Genomic DNA, 22,536 nt, shown 5'->3' on the forward strand with positions numbered 1-22,536 from the left:
TTAACCTCAACATGTTTTTGGACTGTGTGGGAAGAAGGTGGAGAACCTGGCGAGAACCCACGCTGCACGGGGAGAACATGCAAACTCCACACAGAAAGTTCCCGGGTGTCCTTACCAGGACATGAACCGGCGACCTTCTTGCTGTGAGGTGACAGAGCTAACCACTGCTCCACCTTGCAGCCCATGTATAATACATTCCTTTTTAAAAATAAAGAAACAACACTCAGATCAAACTTTCACACTTGCTAAACTACCTCAGTCACTGGTCCGTTTCCACAATCTTATCTGAAACACATGCAGTTGCACCTCGATGTTCTACTTATAGTATCCTGTGAAAGTACAAAACGCAGAAGTCAACGTTAAAGGGAGCTTGATAAGAAGGCGTGCCAACATCTGTGGCACCAAAGTACATACTGGTTCGCTAAATATAAAGTCAAACCTGAGCTGAAAACCAAATCTTTTTCTGTCTCACGTTGAACAGTCGAGCGCAGCAAGACGCTCCTAGTTACACTGACCTCACCGAGAAAACCACCAACATTCCACCCACATCCATAAATAGACAATGGCAAAGCTGACGTCATGGTTTTGGTAAGGTTATCAGCACACAGACAGGCCAGCTCAGGCGCTATGCAGACAAAAACACAGATGTACACCCATATACACTGCAGACTCGCATGCATTTACACACCCATTTCCAGTAAACGCTTAGACTAATGCTCATCTTTTCTCTCGTGACTACACAAATATTTCCCTCCCCCCACACGCCCAAGTGCACGTGCACGCACACATACAGGGCAAAGAGGGATTGACAAAACTAGGTCTTGAACATGAAAACAAAACCACTCATGCTGAGGAAATTGTTAAGGCCTTTAGGGGGAGGAAAGGGGGGAGAGAGAGAGAGAGAGAGCAGCAGATCCACAGCCTCGAAGCAGGGAAACACCCTCCTTGTTCCTTTGTCAAAAGGCGGAGGACAGACCAAAGAGTGCACCCAGCAGGCTTCCAGCACAGCCTGCCAGCAAAGCCCAAGCTCGCTGAACCGTGATTTCATTTTGAGCAGGATCAAGACTTTAGTTAGTCTATAGCTTGTCATTTACGGTAAGCTGTGCCATCGATGGGGATAATAAAGAGGAGTTAAAATCAAGAGAGCAGGAAAAGACAGTCGCTGCTTGACAACTCCTGAAGGAAGACACAACCCGCAGGACGAGAAAAAAAAAACACACCAAGGTAAGAGTGCATGTGCTCGTGTGCTGTGTGTCTCTTTTGTACGTTGTCAGCATTAACACAACATCTGTAGCAGGATTACTGCAGTTTATTTTGCAGAGAGGATTAGAAGCTCATCTCTGTTTACAGCGAACCTAACCTGTCACAATTCAATCTGAGTTCAAGTTTGAACTTGAAGGCAAATAAAGCAACTTTGGGCAAGACAGTCCCGTTACAGGGAACATTAAGCAGCAAATATGAAGTTATCATTAAAATCTAAACGGTACTTTCTCACACACACTGTGTTCTGTTACGTTTAGGTAACCATGCAAGCAGGAGGATTCCAATGGAGAAATGCTGTCCTGTGTATACTGGCTCTGTCAGGAGCGTTGGAGGTGCAGGGCTGTCGGATTGGCACAGGGTCAGAGTGTGAGAAAGCTCCTTTTGTTCCGGGTCACAACCTGGCAGGGGAGGGTTTTGATGTGGTGAGGATGCGTCGAACGGGAGCGTATGTCATCAATGTCAAAGCTCATCTGGCTGACAACCGCTCCTGTACACTGTGTCCAAACCGCTTCCAAGACGGCCAGGTGAGAGCCGTCACACCTGCTGATTGTCTTCCTCGTCTGTCTTAACTCCATTCACTTAATTCCATTCAAACCATTTTTTCTGTACTTCCCTCCTCCTGCCCTACATTTTTTCCTCCTGCTGTACTTCCTTTATTTTCTTTCTCCACCTGCCTCCCACTCCACATCCTGCCTTTCCTCCCCTCAGATTCAGAGGCTCCCAGCAGCAGTGCTCGACTGGCGGCCCTTCAGCCGCTGCAGTAAGCAGCTTTCCAGCGCCCTCCACCACTCCGTGGACTCCCTGCTGCGCAGCTCCAACTCTCTGGTTAACAATAACTGGGGTTTGGGTCTGAGCCTGGATCAAATTGGCAAAGCAGTGCTGGGAGGAAGCCGCTCAGATTTGGCAAAGTTTGCTCGTTCGCAGCACAGCGTGGATAAAGCCACTTTTGCCATTCATGAAATCAGTTGCACCTACTACAGGTAAGGAGAAGTGGGATTGGTAAAAAAGTAGATAATGTGGGATCAGGAATTAATTGGACCGAGATCCAGTACCAAAAATAGGCTCTCACAATGAGGGAAACGGCTTACAATGCAGTGTTTTTACATAAAAGCCGAGTACAACATATAAACACGGGCATGAGCAAAACCCAAATGATGCTCACTTAGTTTGTCAAAGCTTTGTTGCCAATGTTTGCATGTAAAGGAGGCAGATGTGTTACAGTTTGAAAGCCAGCCGAGATTACAGCATGCCAATGATTCTTAGGCTTCAAAAAATGTTACTATTAACATATTTGTTCCAAGTCTAATGGTTCAAGTTGAGACATCAGAGTGAACTCAGCAGTTTGTTGTCTTTGTTACAGAAAAGTCAAGATTATATTGTCATTGTGTTGTGGCTGAACTCCACATGCCTTTTGTTGTTGTAGCTACAGGCTGGCTGATTATCCCCAGCTGAGTGCAGAGTTCACGAAGCATCTGAAGAGACTGCCGCAGAGTTTGAATACAACCCAGAGCAAAGCCCTATACAGACGACTTATAGACACCTATGGAACACATTACATACACCAGGTCAGGAACTTGCTGGCCGCACAGGCTTTTCTTTTTCTTCTTTTTATGGTGTAACACAGCGCGACTCAAAAACAGTATACAGAGGAGAAGCATGTCAGCAAGTTGTTATACATTTAGCATGATGAAATATCTATCTGGGTTATGTGCAGAGTCGTGTGAAATATTGTGAGTTTGAGATTGTAAAAATTTAACTAGTAATATGTATACAGTATGTGGAAATGCTATTTTTTTTCCAGTATTGGTAACACTGTGGGAAAATGGTGCACATGCTGACTCCATTTTTTTTCTCTTCAAATCTTTATAAAAATATAAAATGAAAGAAATGAAACAGCCATTTTTTGTTTAGCATGTTTAAGGCATTATAACTTGCTTTTCCTAAACTACAGCCATTTGTAAGTTCTGCTGAGCCAACGGTGATTAAAAATGTGGCCTAAGATCAAAACAAAAACAAAACAATAAGAAGAAGAATAGTCTAGAAACTGCTTAGAATTCAGAGGGTTAGTCGAATAAAAATAAGATAAGTGATGATGGACTGTTACTGATCAGCCACAAAGGGATCCTCAGCCTTCATCCATCATCTGTTTCTGTTCGTCAGGTCCAGCTTGGGGGTAAGGTGAGGAGAGTCACCGCCTTCAGGACCTGTCTGGCCACACTGAAGGGCTTCTCAGAGTCGGAGATTAAAACCTGCCTGAACGTTGAACTCCGCATGGCTCTGGGTTTCCTCCCTTCCAACGCAACCTTCTCCAACAAGTGTGACAACCTCCTGAAGGGCAACATGAGCATGGGCTTCTACCAAGGCTTCATGACCCACAAGATCGAGGTTATCGGAGGGGAGAGGTACTTCCCCGACATCCTCTACCAGGAGGATCCACAAGAAGCGTACCAAAGCTGGATGAACAGCCTCCACGACAATCCCGACGTGGTCTCTTACGCCATCTTCCCTCTGCATCACTTAGTGGAGGACTTGCAGATCAGCGCTAACCTGAGAAGCACCGTCACACAGTACATCAAGGAGAACCAGCTGCAAGAGGACCAGGCTGGTTTCAAGAACTGCTCCCCGACTCCCAACCTGGACCATAACTGCTGTCCTTTAAGGGCTGGCAGAGGAAGTCTCACATTAGTGATCCACAGAGCTGCGGGTCTGAGGGCCGACACCTTCACGAAGACCGACGCCTACGTGAAGATCTTCTACAGCGGCATGTATGAGGAGACCGACACGGTGATGGACAACAATGACCCGGTGTGGAACGCCACTTACGACTTTGGCTCAGTGGAACTGGGTCAGGAGATGAGGTTTGAAGTCTGGGATAGAGACGTGCTTTATAACGATGTCGCCGGGAGATGCGTTGTGTTTCCCGAGAGAGGAACTCATTCTCTAAGCTGTCAGCTGCGCAAAGGAGTTCTCTATTTCACCTACACCATCAAATGTGATGCTCATTTGACAGGGTTCAGGTGTGGACGATACTCGCCCAATGCTGAGTAGAGCATCAGATGACAGCATGTTGTTGTAGATTTAAGGATCTTTGTGACACTCAACGTTTTTAAGTGTCTTTTTTTTTTTTTTTTTTTAAAGACCTTGTAAACTGCTTTCTTGCATGGACACCAAACAAACCGTCTTTAAATTTTCTCACATACCCCTTGATAACATAAATGAACAAAACTAATATATATATATGTAGTTGGCAATTATCCGTCACGTAAATGTCTTGTGATCCTGCCGTATTAACCAACCAATGTCATGTTGTACATTTGTCATGCAAAAGAATTAGAATAAAGAAATTGTGATTCGGGACACCATCATTTACAGTTTTAAGTAACCTTGAGTTCTCTTATGCTTGATGAAATGATGTACTGTCTAGCGATAATGACTTTTTTGAAGTGTGAGATGTGTACAAGAACAAAAGATTTGCATTTTACAGTAATCATTTGCAACTCCTTCCATTTTAGTTCTAACGTTGTTCAGCCTGTAAACATGTTTTGAAGAGGCTACATTTTGACTTCTAGAAACTATTCAGAAATCCAACTTAAAATGGGCAATCATCCATCCATCCATCATCTATACAACACTTAATCCTCCCTAGGGTCGCGGGGGGGCTGGAGTCTATCCCAGCTGACTCAGGGTGAAGGCAGGAGACACCCTGGACAGGTCACCAGTCTATCACAGGGCTACACTTAGAGACAGACAACCAAGCACACTCACATTCACACCTATGGACAATTTAGAATCACCAATTAACCTCAACATGTTTTTGGACTGTGGGAGGAAGCATGCCAATGATTCTCAGGCTTCAAGAAAATGTTACGATTAACATTTTTGTGTGGGAGGAAGCCGGAGAACCCGGAGAGAACCCACGCTGCACGGGGAGAACATGCAAACTGTACGTAGAAAGATCCCGGGTGTCCTCACCGGGATGCGAACCGGTGACCTTCTTGCTGCAAGGCAACGGTGCTAACCACCGATCCACCTTGCAGAAATGGCCAATCTTCCACTACTTACTTACTACATAAAAAAATGAATACATAATCATGTCAGTGATGTGGCCTAATTCACATGGAACAACTATGAACCTTGCTGTTGCTGAGCCTGACATTCAAAAAGTTTCCATCTGTGGTCAAACATGAAAAATTCACACCTGATCAGAAATCCCTCTGATTACTGATTAAACCCCTAAAAACTCCTTACTGTGTACCAAAGTTGCATATTTACAGTTTTTGTCCATGAAAATAACCCCTCCTAATGGATTTCCACTGTAGAAAGTGTTCATGTCAGCTCTTCCTGCTGAATCGCTGCAAGCAACACCACAAATATTTATTCCAATATTTATTATTTCGTTCAAACAGGAACCTAAAAAACATACAAACGACTTAGGAAAAGCTTTTACAGTAACACTTGTACACGTACGACACTTTAGCCACTTATACAGTACATGAATGCAGCAGCTGCTTTCTTAAACCATCTTCTCCGTCACTTGGCTCAAGATATTTAAAGAAGTAAGAACGGCAAAGAAACCAATTCAAGCACCATGTTTTTCTTTCTTTTTTTTTTTTTTTAAAGACAATATATTTTACACTTTTGTTTCAGTTTTTCTAGTTTTACACACTAGAAAAATCCAGAATACTTTTATATTAAATGCATCAATGACACCCCAACAATCAGGTGTTGTTGGGGGCAAAAAAAAGAAAAGGTCGAACTATCTCTTGTTTCTATCAACAAAAAAAAAGTACTTAAGATATGATGCAAGGATGAAACTCAACATATTACACTGACAATGACAGAGAATCCAAATGCATGGCTGAATTATGTTTTGAATTATTAGAAACAGTCGGGAACTCATTGTAAATAGCAATATTTTTAGTAAATTCATCCTTCCTGCTGCTGTTGTTTAAATGTTGCGATGGATGACAGCAGCTTAAAAAAAAGCTGGATACCAACAAAGATTTTCAGTCTGGAATGAAAGGGAGTGAATTTAAAAAAAAAAAACCCTCTTTAGGTGAATAACTGTAGTAGAATTTAGATTTTCTTTTTATCCATCAAAGACTCTCAGTATGCATCATTTTCCTTACCTGCATACACATACACATTTCTACTGCTAGGAACCCTCACATAACACGTGGAGTGCATAACAACTTGAAGGCAAAGTTTTCGTTTAGCCGTTACACACTGGTCTCGTAGTCAAAGTCAGAACAAGAACTGTACGCGTGTAAAAATAGTGTTTTAGGCACAGCTACCATGAAACACAGTAGATCAGATTTCAGTTTTTTTTTTTTCATGGCAGTATGTGGTTTGCAGTAGTTCTCCAGTATAGACACTAAAGTGTGTGTGTGTGTGTGTGTGTGTGTGTGTGTGTGTGTTCAGTCGGTATTATCAAGTCTGCCCAGAATCACAGGAACGCCATCAAAAAATGTGTTCGCACAGTTTCAGGTTTCCCTTGTTGGCGTGTCACAGTCCCAGTGAGGCTTTGAGCAAAGACGCCATATCTTCCGGTATGGTCCCCTCACCACCTGAAGAACAAACGAGGCTTCATTTCTTTCCGTTCAGAAATAATTTTAGAAGGCTACCATTTAGATTTGTAAGATCTTTTGAACCAATACTAGATTATGTCCGATCCTGTATTTGACAAATGTGTTTGTGCTGTGTTTGCCTGATACCATGAATCCTTTCTCTACATGGTAATTGTGCTATTGTACCGTCATTTCTGTATTCACAACATGAATTGCATGATTCATGGGTCCAGAGGAAGGACTCTTACAAGGTTAACTCCTGAATTAATGAGTTTGAATATAACTTTTTATACTTTTGACCTTTGGATAAGCCTTTTAGGAAACTATCACCAACAAATATTTCTCCTTAAAACACAAAGGATCACTTTTGTACCCTTGTGGGCAGCAGCCAAGCAGCACAAGAATCTGCTTGACTCCTTCCCTTATTGATGAAGTCACTGATGTGCAGAAGTTTGCACAAGTCTGATTATTTAAGGAGTAACTATAAGTCACATTCACTGTGATATAAGCACAAGCTGAATGTTTGGCATATTTTGGATTTTATGTCAAATTTATTGTATTTATTACAGAGTAACAGTGTGATAATAAATGCTGCCAGTATGTATGTGTGGTCTTACCCTCTCCAGCAGTGGTCATGTCCTGCTCCAGCTTTAGTTTCTTGTTGCCCACCTGTAGGATGCAGTCCTCTATGCTGTCCTTACTGATCAGCTTAATCACCTGCACAGTCCTGACACACAGAGTGAGGTACATTAGTCACTACACTAAATATTAAGTACTGTTTTTAAAAGGAGCATTTTGCCCAAGGAAGGTCCTGTAATTGCATTTAATATCCACTGTATTATTCTGAGATTTCACTGGCATCTAAATCTGTACAGCAGAATTGTTTTCTGCCCAATTGCTGCCATAATAAGAGGAAACTACAAGCCTTCATCAGGTAAAACACACCCTGTGTTCAATACAGATCCCATCTCACCTGGTCTGGCCCACACGGTGACATCTGTCCTCTGCCTGTTTGTCATTGTAGGGATTGCAGTCGATGTCGTGCAGGATGACAACGTTGGCCGAGGTGAGGTTGATGCCGAGGCCACCGGCGCGCGTCGACAGCAGGAACACGAATATGTCAGGGTCCGTGTTGAACTCATCAATCAACACAATCCTGCAGGTCAAAGAAATCAGTGTCGCCATTACAAGTGAGCACCGGTCGAATAACAAACATTGCATTTTGGCTCAATTAGAAAAGCAACAGCTGGAAAAATAAGATATAATCAACAAGTAGCCTCATTTAATGTGCTTGTTGTAATGTCTGATGTTTGTGCAGCTCCCTCAATCTGAGACAACAGAGGCAAAACAATTAACATTGAACTTTTAATCTTTTCAGCATTGTGCTTTGTTGGCTACAACTGGTCCAAGTTTGAATCGGAGATAAAACTGACCTGTCGGCTATGGGTGTGGATCCATCCAGCCTGACGTAACGATGCTTCAGATGTTTCAGCAGCACTTCCACGATGTCTAACATCATGGTGAACTGACTGAATAGTACCACTCGGTCCCCCTGTAGGATTACAGCAAATCATTCATATGCACAGAAAAAGTTGTGCATGTACTTCTTAACCCAGCCCAAATGTGGTTTTAAGCATTTACTTGGCTTTTCAGCGAGGTCAGCAGCTCCGTGAGATGGAGGAATTTTCCAGAGTCGAGCAGGACCTTGCTTTCAAGCTGGTAGGAGCTGATGGAGGAGTACTGCTGGCACAGACGGTGCAGCTCGAAGTCTGACATCACTTCCATGTCCTCTTGGATGAGAGCGGCATCTGCATCAAAATGTGTGGGCTCCTGAAGAGACAGAAAGAAGGAGGGAACGTTTAACATGAGAGGGCAGAGAAATACACCAAAATGTTACAGAGAGAAGAGGAGAGGGGGGGATATTAGTGCGGAAAAACAAATTAAAAGGCTGAATGATTTTGATTAAACATCCCGAAAATGTCTGACAGTGTTAACACAAAAATGTGTATCTTCATTGTATTATGGTGGAATAGAGTCGGTACCAATGCTGGTAGAGTGAGCAGCTCACCACAAACCAGAGACATTGAGGGGGTAAATTTATTTTAATGCTTCGTATAGTGATGGGTAGATGAGGCCTCATGAAGCGTTGTGGCACATGACCCAAACTGTATTGACACTGTGTTGGTACTGTGTCACTATGTTGCTCAATAGTGACACCTGCTGGATCTTAGAAATCATTACAGGCAGCCTAGTTGACAGGCTCAATACTGATTTAATGACCTAGTATATACAATATTATAATTTAAGCTACTGTATTTTCTATTGGATTATTTTATATCTTAATTTAGTTTAAAATATATTTGATATCTTTAAAATATACAGTCAATAAATAATGTGAAAATCAAAGTGAAAGTGTTGTGGATGTGAGGATGCTTATGTTCTTGTCTTTGAGGCAAGGAGGGGATTTATATATATATATATAAATTGTTCCAGTGTCTTGGCATTACGTTTTTTTGATGCAAGTTCTCCAGGAACAGGATAAAACAAATACCTTATTTGCCGACATAAGATCAAAATGGTCCCACACGGTGGGAACTTTTCTTTTTCTTTCGGGCTCCATAATAGTTTGGAATTGTGCTTTAAAAGATCTGTTATTCTTTTGGCAGAGATGCATCCCGTTGACAGATGCGCCTCCTTATAAACACAGTTTGGCGTGACTTTCTTCAAACGATACGCGCATCGACACGGGGTTTCGCTCCATGAGCTCGACACACGCGCCCACGCATTGGTGTTGCTGGACCCATCACTAGTTAGTATCATCGGCCAGCTAAGTCTTGCAACTCGGGAAATTCTGTAACAAGAAGCGTTAGATTAAAAAAGTCAGACTGACCTTGAGCATAAGTTTGCTCATGGCTTTGAGCTTGTCTGTGGTGTAGTACTGTCTGTGAAGCAGGGGGTGGTTGGCCATCTTTCTCAGCTGCATCATCACGTTACACAACTCGCGCTCTGAGGAGAAGACGTGTGTTATTGTTATTCAAACATCAATTTATGTTATTTGCATAAAACAATGCTGCGATGTAAAATAGAGAGCAGAATATTCTGCTATGTAAATGAGGCTTACTCTCGCCATTGGTGGAAGTCTTGAGTTTTTTAAGGAGCGACTGGTACAAAACCTGCTGTTTCTCACTCATTGAGCAGAACTCCACCTTTTCTTCTTTAGCTGGCAGCTGCTTGAGGACCTGGGAAAAGCAAAGATGGTCTTAACAAATGCTGCAAAAAGAAAAATTGATTCTTGGCTGAATTACAACTTAGAACTGAGACTAAATCAATGGATTCAATTACTACTGAAGTTTTGATACTGATATCAAATCGTATCCGCAGGCTGTCAGAGTGTTGAATGTTTCTCTAAACTGGCAGATTGAGTAAATAAGTTCAGTGCAAGATTAAAGAAGGGCACCGAAACCCAGTATTACATAGGCCTGGGGCAAAACTATTAAAGACCGTAGTATCAATAAGCAAACTCTTTTATTCTATTTATGTCTTAATTAATTAGGGCTGGTCCCATTGGCAATATCTGGTCTCCGGATATTCGGCTGACCGATCAGTGACGGTGGCGGCGGCGGGGGTGAATATTCGAAGATCAAAACTGCTCTCCCAATACCAGCACAGTGACTGAATATTCGGCTATTCGGGTCCAGACCAACTGGCAATCAATGTTTTTTCATAAGAGAATGATGGATAATAAATGTTTTGAAGAAAAAATAGTAAATGCAAAGGAGCAATGTTGCCTCTGTTTTCAATTTAGTTTGATTTTATTTCTCTTAAAACATAAAAACAGAGAGAGTATTAATAAAGCAGCATCTAAAAAACATAGTAGGATTGTTTAAATGTTTACGACACCCTGCTTCATCCACGATTTTCCTTTGGAACACCCTTGAAACATAGATCAGATTTTTGCAGAACAAAATCTGTAACTTTTCCAGAACAACTCACCTCACTCTTGATTCTTCGGAGGATGAAAGGCTTCATGATGAGTTTGGCCTGAGAAATGCGATCCCTCTCGAAACGGCTCTGCTCCTCGTGGGATTTCTGCCATGACGTGACATTAAACACTTTAGTCCGATGGGAGATAAAATAAATAACGGCGCTATAATTACACTGTGATTGCTTTGGGATGCTCGTATAGCTCGCTCCAAGACAATTTTCTCTTTCTGAAAATAATAATAATCTAAAGGGACTGGTGGACGATTAGGCGTCAGTTAAGATCAGAGATTAAAGACGCCTTCTCAAAGCCTGTTATTTTGTGACACACTGATGGTGCTTTTGTACTTGGAGCTGTGTTTCAGCGACTCAAATTCTTGTTTTGAAATCAGAATTTCCCTGAAATTCAACATAAAAATTAAGCCAACAAAACTGAATTTTCAACTGCAGTGGCACAGCTCACACACACACTTACCATTGAAAACATTTTGGAGAGCTGCGTAGTGGAGCTGGAGAACATGGAAGGCATGATGAAGTTTAAAAGCGACATCAGCTCCAAGAGATTGTTCTGTAAAGGAGTTCCCGTCAACAGCAAGCGATGCTCTGCCTGCAAGGGAAAGAGACAGAAACAGTTTGAACTCCTATGTGCAACATTCCTGGATAAAAAGGATAGAAAGAGAGGAAGAGAAACATATAGGAATAAGTCAACTAACGTTAATAGCCATGAGGTGGCGGTAGCGCAGCGAGTTCATGTTCTTCAGCATGTGGCCTTCATCGAACACAGCGTACTTCAGACGCAGCCTACGAAACAGGCTGCGGTCGTTGTCGTTCCCTATGGCCAAGTTATACCTGCAAAACAAATCAAACAAAAGCAAAGATGTGGGTAAGAAGCTGCTTTAGGTTCTTTACAGCAATGATTTAGCCTTCTAGGAGCATGTTTAGTATCATAACAGTGAAACATCATGCAGGGTGAGCGTGTCGGTTTGCTTACGTTGTCACAATGACGTTGAACTCAACGTCTTCATTGAGGATATCGTGTCTGAGGTAGCGGCGGTCTTCCATAGATCCTGCATAAGACACAGGGACACACGCTTTGCTTTGATCTGTATATTCACTGATCATTAGCACAAAACGCTGAACATTCTCAAGCAGAAAGCAAATGCACATTAATAAAACAAGTGAAAGTGCACACAGAAGAGGCAGGACAGCAGATATGTACATGTGGCACAGTGTTAATCTACTGTGCAACTTCCAACAATTAACATAAATGATATGTTTCCAGGGCTCAGCATCCTGCCTCAAAGGAATACAAATCATAGGGTGGTGTCTCAGGTTATCATACGCCTTCCTGAACTGCACTTTCTGGATTACGTTTCATCTTCTAGCTGCATCCCATTGCACCATTCATCACCAACACAACATCTCATTTTGTTTGTGTAAAGCAGAGATCTCCAACTCTGGTCCTCATGAGCTACTGTCCTGCAGGTTTTAGATGTTTCCGGACTCAACACACCTGACTCAAATTAGTTCTTGAATTCATCTATTTTATCTCAGTTTTGCCTTGTTTGATTTATATTTTCTTTGAGTCCTGTTGCTACCTGGGCTTCTTATTCTGTGTTCTTACCTATATTGCTAACCCACTTGTCTTGACTGACAAACACTCAACACCTGTTGTTTTTAAATGTGCTGTCATTTTTAGAGCACATTTGACCTGACAAGGTACCTGACTTGACTGGACTAAGGCTCCCAGGTCAATTGCAGGGTACACAAAAAGGATGACAACACAAGTTTTTTTTGATGAATAAGCCCTCTTACCGTAATAGACCAGAACTTTGAGGTCAGGACACCACAGCTTAAGCTCTCGGACCCAGTTATCTGCAGGACAGAGAATGAAAACAGCATAAATCTCAAATAAATGATTTTTTTTTTAAACCTGCAGCGTGGAATTTTTTTTGTCTCCCTCTACTGGCAGAGGGGGGATATACACAAACACTGTTGATGGGTGTATGTCATCACCATCAGTCGCCTTTATTTATTTAGACTTTAACACCTCCTCTGAGAGTTTCCTTTTTAACTGGAGCATCAGAAACATGTCTAACTCTTCTTCATAACTTGATCTGGTAGAAAGTCACCACAGAGACCAGATACAAAACTCACTGATAGGTTTAATCTGCATTAAACTCATTTGGACTGAACGTAATGAACAACCGCAAAGACCAACAGACTGAGAAACGGTTTCATTCCGAGAGCCATCACCATCCTGAACTCTCACATGTAAAACATCCACTCGACTTCATTAAGACTCCTCCACTATGTGCAGTATGTAAATATCCATTATCCGTATGTAAATATTCATAATCTGTCTGTATATGTCCATCATCTTGTGTAATATTTCTTGGATCTTTTATTTCTTTTTATATATTTATCCTTGCTTATCTTTATATTTAACGGAGCAATTTTGCACTTTATTTTGTTTTTTATTTGCACTGAAAATAGGAGAAGCTCTCCAATCTCGTTGTACACTGTATAATGACAATAAAGGGAATTCATTCATTCATTCATTCTAGTTCCAGTGTCAGTCGTACAAAGAAGAAACAAGTTCCTCTCTGTAAAAACTCTGGGACTTCTACCAAGTTTCATGGGTCACCTGCTCAACCAGCTGAACTCCTGGTGCCTCCCTGGAATTACACATTTGAAAGTGTTCCCCTAAGTATCAGTAATATAACTAATAATCCATTTCTGCCTTAAATTGGCTGACATATATTTCCACATTTGTTGCCCTGTTTAGAATATGTGAATCTATGAAGTCGCTGTCTCTTTCTTCATCCAATCCAAATCTGTTGTGTGCAGCAGTTCGAGCCCACTTACGACTTTCCTCAAACACTCTAAAACCACTCTATGCTACACAATGCTAAACTGTTATACTGGAGTAATTGAACCCTACTTATCAAACTGCTTGTTGACACAAGTGGTTCCTTAGATTTATTAGTGAATCCATGTTTTTGTGTCATCAGTACACTGGAGTTTTAAGGCAGAAATGCTCAGCACTGACGTCAGCTGCTTGTTTTCGCTCATCATCCAGCAGACAAAGGCAGACGTGAACACTACAGTCTCAGTAAGTCGACTAAGACGGTTTGTGTACACATGGCTGTAAACAGACAACACATGCTGTTGTGTAACCTCATCCAAGTGTATGTTGTTAGATTACACAATGGAAAGCCAAGAAGCAAAGTGTGCAATTTGTGGAGATCATTACCCAGCGTAGAGGAAGGCACAGTGATGAGGTGAGGACCTTCGATTCCATTCTGGTACAGCTGGGCCAGAAATGCTATCGCCTGGATAGTTTTCCCCAAACCCTGAAAGGCGTGAGTGGAAGAAAAAATAAAATAACATAAAGTGATGGCGAGGTACAGTGAGACATCAAACAGAAACAGCAAGTGATAAAGAAAGCCCCAGGTGGATGAACAAAAGCAATATTTGACCATCTGTGATTCAGATCACTATCAGTACAGACAGCAGAAAAAAATACTTCAGCCTCACTAGACCATACAAATCAAAATCTCACTTCTCTCATCAACTTGGGGCTAAAACAACAAACTTAACCCTGCTGCTGACCCTCTGCTCGTGACTTAAGACAGCTGTATGCGCCTTCTGTGCTGTTTGGTTTCTACACTAATAGTTTGGCCATTTTATTTGTTTTTGATTAACACATCACACATTTGGGCACGCATCGCTCCAAATCCCACGAGTCTGAGGCTGCTTGCCTTACCATTTCATCAGCGAGGATCCCACTCAGTTTGTGTTTATGCAGAAGCAGCAGCCACTTCAGACCAATCAGCTGGTAGGGCTTCAGCTGGAACCTGAAAGACAACCAATACCGCTGAGAACAAGAGCTGCATCTCTCATTTTTATCAAAACACACAGTGTGAGTTTCTGAAGAGTCCTCGTGCATAATTTATGAAAACAAATCGGCTAAATCGTCGGAATAAATCACTTAGAAGAACTGCTTGCAAGACAGCTATATCGAGGAGTTCCTGAAAATGCTGGAGGCTGCCTTGAAGGATGAAACTTGCAAACTTCATCCAGATGGGATAACATTTGGACTGACAGTTCTCAAGCCTAATATATTTGTGTTGTTAGAGTGAGAAAGCTCAGAAACTTTTTGTTTGATGTGTACATTGTGAAGATGCTGAACACTGTAAGGTACTAAATATTGTGAAAAGGTTAAACAGACATATCTAGAAACACTTCATGTGGACTCATAATTTGTGTGCATCTTTGAGCATTTTGTTTTATTTTAATTATACGATATTTTCAGTAATGAAAGCATGTGAACGTGACTCACTGGCTGTTGAGTACACTGGGTTGTTTCATGGCTCCGGTGCCCTTCTCCATCACCTCAGTCACCTCTTTGACCATTTTCGAAGAAATGGTCTCACACTTGGACATGAGCTCCAGGACAACCTTCCGCTCTTTGAGGACGACTCTGCAGCCCAGCAGCAGGTCTTCTGAAAGTCCATTGTCTTTATGAAAGACTTCAGTCTGAAGAGGAAAGAGCATAAAGCTGTAAATCAAACAATGTGGCAAGCATCCAAACAATGCCCATTACTGCAGCACAGCCTGTTTGTATAAATTCTGATAAATCATTAGATGGACTGACAGTGGATTTGGAATAAATGTTTAAGAACCACTAGTCTGGTTCAGGAGGTCCTCATCACTGGTGCTATTACGCTAAAAAACAGAACACCATGCATCATAAATGTTTTTAAAGTCATCTTAGGGAGCACCACAGAAACCACAACACGTACAACAAAAGGCGTTAAAAACCCTGCACAGTGTTCGGTTTATAGAAAGCCATGAAACACTTGACGGACCTATTATTGTAAAACGACACCCAAACAGAACTGCAGTGATTTCCCACCACTGCAGTCAATATTTACTCTCTGATGACAAAGAGATGTTTAGAAAAAGAATCTGTTAAAGGCAGCACAAGGTGAGATGTGAAGAGTTCTGCTGGTCAACAGATGTAACGGATGTCTCGTCTCTACACAGAAGACTTTGCTCATGAAATGAATAAGGTGTGAACAAAACTGTAAAAGCCACAAACTCCTTTTCCAGGTGTTGGGTAGGATGATTTTAGACTTTGAGTGACTACAGCTCTTTGTTTTTACGACTCCCACAGAAAACTTGTGCAAATCGTTTTTTTTTCTTTTACATGACTGAATCATCTGTTGGAGTTTTTTTGCCTCTTGTGTTTAGAAATACAAATAAACACGTTCTCTCACCAGGCTCTGCCACTGATCAAAGGGTCTCAGCTCCACAATCTTCTGGGCCTTTTTAACCGAGCACCCGGAAATCAGCGACAGCTCATCTATGGACGCGTCCTGGAAGAACTTGAGTATCTCCTTCTTCAGATCCGTCATCCCACCTTCAGAGTCCAGCTCATCGTCCGAGTCCTCAAACTCGCTGTTCACCGTGTCCTCGCCGTCGCTGTCCTCCTCCGAACTGACACGTTCATCTGAGGCACGCGCCTTCCGTTTTCTCTCCACTGCCTCCTTCTTCGCTATGCTTGTCACGCTGGCAAACCTGGACAGCGTCTGGGCCACGGAGGAAGAGGAGGACGGCTTCAGGGAGGAAGAGGTAGTAGTCTTTGTGACAGAGGAGGATGAAGACACTGAGTCTGGTTTTTTTATAATCCATGACGAGAGAGTGGAAGTGCTACTTTTGTTTTTGCTGTCGTCTGACTCCGACTCGTCTTCACTGTCTTTTGTAGCATCTGAATCATCTGTGCTGTCCTCTTCTGTTTCACTGATATCTTTGTGGTTTTTAGAGCCCTTGTGATTTCCCTTCGTTTTACTATTTTGGTGATCTTCGTGGTGCTTCAACTCTCTGTGGCTCCTGCTTGACTTCTCTTTGCTCTTTGACTTGCTGACTTTCTTTTCTTGTGAATCGGGTGAGCTGAAACTGCTATTATCTGACATAAGAAAAAAAAACAACCAACAGCTTATATTAGACTCAGTCAACAGCATAACTTAAACGTTCACAGATAAGTAAAAAGATTGCCAGGCTCAGATGGCAGCTGTTGTTTGCACCTGGGTCGGAGAACATCTGTAGAACCTGCAGAGCGTCTTCAACGTTCCAGTCGTGTTCCTGCAGCACCATCCGCAGCTCCTACACCAAACAAACAGCAGATGAGCATCGAAAATAAAACACAAGATCCACAATTTCCGCAAACAGTCGTAAAATCAGCACATCCAATAAACCCATCATTGTTTTTCATAATCTAAAATTCAAACAACAAGGCAGATATTCTGAAAATGCTGAACTTAAAAACTCACATTCACTGAATAAGTTAGTGAGTCACAGTTAAGACTGTGAAGGCAGGGTCTACAGATGACTAGTCTGACTCACTGGATGTAGGATGTGGGTATAAACCTGCCACTCATTTCAGGCCTCTCATTGTTCTTCCCTTCTGTTATCTGTGTGTTCCTGTTTTCTTCGCTACAACAACAACAACCTCTGGCCTAGCAACCTACCACATATATTTTGCAAAGGATTTAGTCGGGCACACCCTCTGGATTATCCATTTTAATCAAAGTGCTCGTCTCCTTGCTGGACATGCTTCACCAAAACAATTCTGTCAGTAATGTGAGTGAACACCAAAGCTGCATCCTTCGCTTTGCCTTGTTCACAATGACTGTGATTGGTTGAAAGAAATACAAACAAGCTCCAGCCTTTCTCCCCCTGTAGCAGAATCATAGCATGTTGAAGCCAGGCCACTATGTTCTACAGCATGGGCTGGTAAACTGAGACTAACAATGAAAAATTACTGTGTGGCATTAAAATCTCACTCATTTACACACATTCCTCAGTTACCATGTTATTGACTGCACACAGAATCAGACTGGACTAAAAATGAAACCAAATTGCCCCCAATTGGTTGGACACCAGGTGTGTCTTTACCTCCTTGTCCTGGTCAGGAAACTTCTTTTGCAGTCTTCTAACCATGGATTCCTGCCTCTCGAAGCTGGGCTCACTCCCTTCACTTTCTCCTTCATCAGAGGCCTTTTGGTTGAAATACAAGAAAGCAAAAATTGTGACCACTTTAGGTTTAAGATTTAGATTTGGCACAGAAGAAAAGCAAAAATAATCATTGTAAGTAACTCAAATGTTACTTATTCTGTAGTTACTGAATGTTGTTATTATTCTAATTCTTTAGTTAATGTGTTAACTTAAATCTGTCAAGTATTGATGTTTTAGGCTTTTAACTTTGTTATTTAATGTAAATCAGAAGTGCTTTTATTTTGAATGGACATTTGGAAACTGAAAAAATCTAACAGTAGACACCAACAGTAAAGTAACGGCAACATAAGGTTAAGAGACAAAACAAAACATACAAGGGCGAACGGGAGAGATTAATGAATTTAGTAGCAGTCGAAAGGGCAACAAGGTAAAACTTTATTTGTGTCTAATTGTCAATTTCTTTTATGTTTAGTGTGGGCTAATTTTAGCAATGTTCTAGCTAAATTCAATGTGTTGATGTTATGTATTTACGTTGGTCATAGGAGAAAAGGAGGAGAGATTAAAAGGTGTTAGACCATCAGTCCAGGCTTCTCATCATTTTGGCTGAGCTGCTACAATCATAGTTTGTCTGTTGTGCATCAAACTACAATTTGTGTTTTCATTTATCAGTAGTGGCAAACATTTGTGTATTTTCTCAGTGGTAAAAAGAACTGGGTACATTCAAGTACATTTTGGACATTAAAACAATGACAATAGACCGACAGTTCTGCTTTAAAGCTGGTGAGTATAAAATCTGTGGCATATAAACACTTCAAATGGATTTAGTTGCTCGAAAATCTCAGAACCCAAATACTGAGTACATGCGGTGCCATTTTAATCCATAAAGGCAGCTTTAGTAATCCTACCTCTGATGGTTTCCTCTTCTTGCTCGGGTGACTCTCACCACTGTCCTGAGAACTGCTGGATCCATCCTGCTTTCTCTTCCTGCCTTGATTCGGGGCTGAGAGAACAAAACAGGACTTAGCAGGTTTTTGTGGAAAGTTGATGCTTTTTCTCGAACTAAACTTTCTTCAGAATGTCTCACAGGAACATGTTATGCAAGTCAGTATGTGTTTATGAAAAAGTGAAACAAGTATTTACCTTCTTTATCCCCAAACCTCAAAAGGCAGACAGCTACAGCCCCATCCAGTGTGCTTGTACTCCCAGTGACCTGGAAAAAACACAAGATGGTACCTTGAAGAGGGCAATTCAATCAATAGTATCCACACGACAGATGTCTGACATATACATTGAATATATGAGCACCATTAAACACTCAGCCAAGAGTAAAATCAGTGACCTTGATCAAGATATGTTTGACTGTGTGTAACACTGCAATACAAATGTTGCACAGCGGCTTTTGGCATCGCTGGAGTCACACAAATGTGTTCTGTGCTTGAAAATGACAAAACCTCTGCTTCATCTAGACTCACCTCCAGCACCTCCTGTCTACTCAGCTGAGGAAACATCTCCAGCAGTTTGCTCACTTTGTCTTCCATTTCATTTTCCTCGTCATCTGTGTGATCCGACACCACAATATTGGATGCCTTTCCAACCGGACTCCTACAGAAGACAATCAAAAAGGCTGTTACACAGTGTGAACCTGCATTGATGTGGAAAAAAACACTGTAATTTTAGCAAACACATACTTGGATTTCCTGGAAGATGATATTTTGGTATTTGGTTCGGAGAGGACCTCGTCCTCCTCCAGGTCAATAGTAAGGACTTCCTCAAAAACCACTCCGCGGGCATGGGACTTTGGAGGGGCTTTGGCAGGTTTCATCTTAGCTGGAAGACATCATGGTAAAACATGTTAGCAGATGCATTCCTTTCGTCAGACATAAGACAGTATTCATTACAAAAAAATGTGTCTTGTCTTGTTTATATGCCAAATTGGCAGCGCCCTGGCACATATCAATATTCTGCTGGTTGGTTCTACAGTACGATCAAGCCTCCATCATGATATACAAATTATGTAGATTTCAGGAGTGACGATCCTGTTATTTGAATGCAACTGTTAATATTGCAAGTGAGATATCTGAGCACTGTGATCACATTTTAACAAGCCTTTAGTACTGTAATAACAGTATCAGTGTAAATAAAATACTTTAACAATATATTGACTAACAATCCAATCTTCTTCACAGACAAGTGGAAGTTGCAGATGATTGATATGTGAGGGACCCACACCAGAAACTGTGGTGTGGGCCTATGAATCAGCTGCATTTGTTTTTATCCCAATTGGAATTCAGATGGACGATATACTGACATATTGGCACTTATCATAACATTAGGTGTCATCAAAGGAAGAAGAATAGAGTGAAATTATCTCAAAGACCCAATAGCTGTTTATAAAATTCCTTCACACTATTAATGCTGACAGACTGTCTTTTGTGCTTCACTTGCAATACCGTGGGTTCCTACTGCAGGAGCATAAACCTCACACAATAATAATACGTACTCCTCTAAAGAAGCTACAGAAAAGCATGCGAATAATAACTATGCTCCCTTACTGATATAACGGCTAACGATGCCAGGCACATCTGGCTATCAGCAGCACTAGCTAGCTGTAACATGCAGAGACTTGTTACCTGGCTTGTTCTCCTTTTCAGACTCTGGACTTTTAGACCCGCTCTCCTCCTCTTTATTCGCTGTCTTCTTCTCGAAACGAAAACGGTTCAAATTGAACAAACTCATGTTAACTAGTCGTTTATTTTTCCTCCCCCGTGACTGACAGCGGCAGCCCTTTGTCTCTTGCTACTCAGCGGTATTTTCTCCGTGCAGTCGCATGAAGCACAATGTTCCCGTTAGCCGATGCGACAACCCAGCTAGCTAGCTAGCGTCAGGTGTTAGCATCGGTGTCGGTGCAGCGGTATTTAAGCCGTGTCACTGCTCTGTTTTTAACCGTGTTAGTCGAAAAGGGCCGGATTGGTAATAAACAAGTTTCGAAAAAAAAGACAGCAGTCAAATTCCGAGTCTAATTTATCATAGTCCGACTGCAGCCGGTTTCCCGCGAACTCCGCGGCCCTGTCGGATGTAGTGCCGGTACCGCTGATTGGTCAAAGAGAGAAGTGGGCAGGCGCTCGGCAGGAAGTCAAGATAGTTCGCTGCTACACGCGGCTCAAACTGTTTGACAGGTCGTGAGCAGCAACCACTTTTTGTTCTTGTAGCGTCATTACTTCCCCCAAGGACCCCCGCTAGTTACCTTATCATAGTTTAATCCCCATACATAAGGTGTTGTGGTCTTTTTGTCATAGATATATACGCGGTTACAGTGCGATAAACTGTGTGTTCCGCTACCGGATTGAGAACAGGAGGTGAGTTATCTTGTCGTCTCGCCATCTCTTATGAAACAGTTATTTGGTGATATAAGCAAATTCATTAAGCCAACGACCGCTTGTTGTGGGTGTCCCGTGATGGACCCACAATATTTGAATGTATGGGTCATTAACTGTGCGTCTCCATCCTTTTATAACAGTAGTGTAAAAAGTTAGATTAGTGGCCCTCAGGTGACTGGAGGCTGTACACATGTCTATTGTTTCAATGGAGGAGTGCAAACAGGTTAATTAAAGGTTATCATGTATTGTGCAACACTGCAGGCTATGCACATTAATTTAATTCAGAAACAATACCAGCACATTATAATTGCACACATTGTGATTTCATAACTGCCTATTGCCTGGGAGGATATGCATGTTGGGTAAATTATGGGGTAAATATGGTGGAGTTTTAAAGTGCAACTCAGCTACAGGAACATTGATTTATGGATGTTTGAAAATGTCATCCTTGGAGAGTTTGGCTGGTTTTTCACACCTGAAAAACCCAAGTTTGTCTTGGGAGACAGAAAAAAATAGAATCTGGATGCTTACAGTGCCATTATAATATTGGTTTCTTAACCCTGTTCAGGATTTTGGGGGTCTTTTGGACCCCAGGCCATTTGGTTTAGGTGACAGGCATTGTTTTATATTTTTGAAGATTTTTATTTTTATATATATATATGAAAACAGGGACATTTGTCATGCATTTGGTACCAAAAATACTTCAACTTATCAGAAAATGTATTGAACATAGTGTAAAAGTCTGTAATGAATCCAACAAATATTTTGCACATATTCTTTCTTGGGGTCCAATGGACCCCGAAGGACCTTCTACGTCTGGCAACATGAAAGTCCTGAACAGGGGTAATATTTTTGTGACCACATTTTTTGTTTTCAAATGTATTTACCTTTATTATAAGTCTCTGTGGTCACTTATCACTTTCAATATATCCAAGAAAGCAAAGCCCAAACAAATATTATTACACTCACTCTTTTGCATTTAGGTGTCCCGGTAAATCACAACACTGCACCAAAATGGAATACAGCTACTATCAGTGTTATTAATTTCGAGTGTGTTTGACAAGATGGAATAACCAACATAAGTACATTAAATGAAAATTGAAGCAGACAAAATAATAAGAAGAAATGGAAATTCTTATCTTGAAACTGCAGCACAATCTCCATCTTTCTTTTCAGTCACCTGTTTCTGTGTACTGTCCACTAGATGCCACACTCACATGAGAAACACCATAGTCTTCTGAGTGAGAGACTGTCATACGTTGAGTGATCAAAAGGGGGCAGCAGGTGCACATTTTCTGAGACGGGACATTGAGCTGTGATGACTT

General features: G+C 41.6%; 2 protein-coding genes across 2 annotated transcripts; one reads left to right on the plus strand and one right to left on the minus strand.

Annotated features, from left to right (window-relative positions):
• Positions 1 to 949: 949 nt before the first annotated feature.
• Positions 950 to 4,628, plus strand: LOC103355507 (perforin-1-like). The gene is made up of 5 exons (XM_008279340.1): positions 950 to 1,224; positions 1,521 to 1,787; positions 1,972 to 2,243; positions 2,687 to 2,828; positions 3,424 to 4,628. Exons 2-5 carry the CDS (start codon positions 1,527 to 1,529, stop codon positions 4,309 to 4,311), a joined length of 1,563 nt encoding a protein of 520 aa, XP_008277562.1. The 5' UTR covers positions 950 to 1,224; positions 1,521 to 1,526; the 3' UTR covers positions 4,312 to 4,628.
• A 1,929-nt stretch (positions 4,629 to 6,557) lies between these two features.
• smarcad1a (SNF2 related chromatin remodeling ATPase with DExD box 1a) lies at positions 6,558 to 20,924 on the minus strand. The gene is made up of 23 exons (XM_008279339.1): positions 20,465 to 20,924; positions 19,523 to 19,661; positions 19,307 to 19,436; positions 18,975 to 19,044; positions 18,740 to 18,834; positions 17,775 to 17,876; positions 16,904 to 16,982; positions 16,097 to 16,785; positions 15,157 to 15,353; positions 14,581 to 14,671; positions 14,068 to 14,167; positions 12,627 to 12,686; positions 11,803 to 11,878; positions 11,525 to 11,660; positions 11,287 to 11,418; positions 10,824 to 10,919; positions 9,952 to 10,069; positions 9,721 to 9,836; positions 8,472 to 8,660; positions 8,264 to 8,382; positions 7,804 to 7,986; positions 7,448 to 7,557; positions 6,558 to 6,830 (listed from the first exon to the last, which is right to left on the minus strand). Exons 1-23 carry the CDS (start codon positions 20,568 to 20,570, stop codon positions 6,769 to 6,771), a joined length of 3,195 nt encoding a protein of 1,064 aa, XP_008277561.1. The 5' UTR covers positions 20,571 to 20,924; the 3' UTR covers positions 6,558 to 6,768.
• Positions 20,925 to 22,536: the final 1,612 nt, after the last annotated feature.

The sequence above is a fragment of the Stegastes partitus genome, unplaced genomic scaffold (assembly GCF_000690725.1).
Source record: "Stegastes partitus isolate 25-593 unplaced genomic scaffold, Stegastes_partitus-1.0.2 Scaffold155, whole genome shotgun sequence".
In the NCBI taxonomy this organism is placed as follows: domain Eukaryota; kingdom Metazoa; phylum Chordata; class Actinopteri; family Pomacentridae; genus Stegastes; species Stegastes partitus.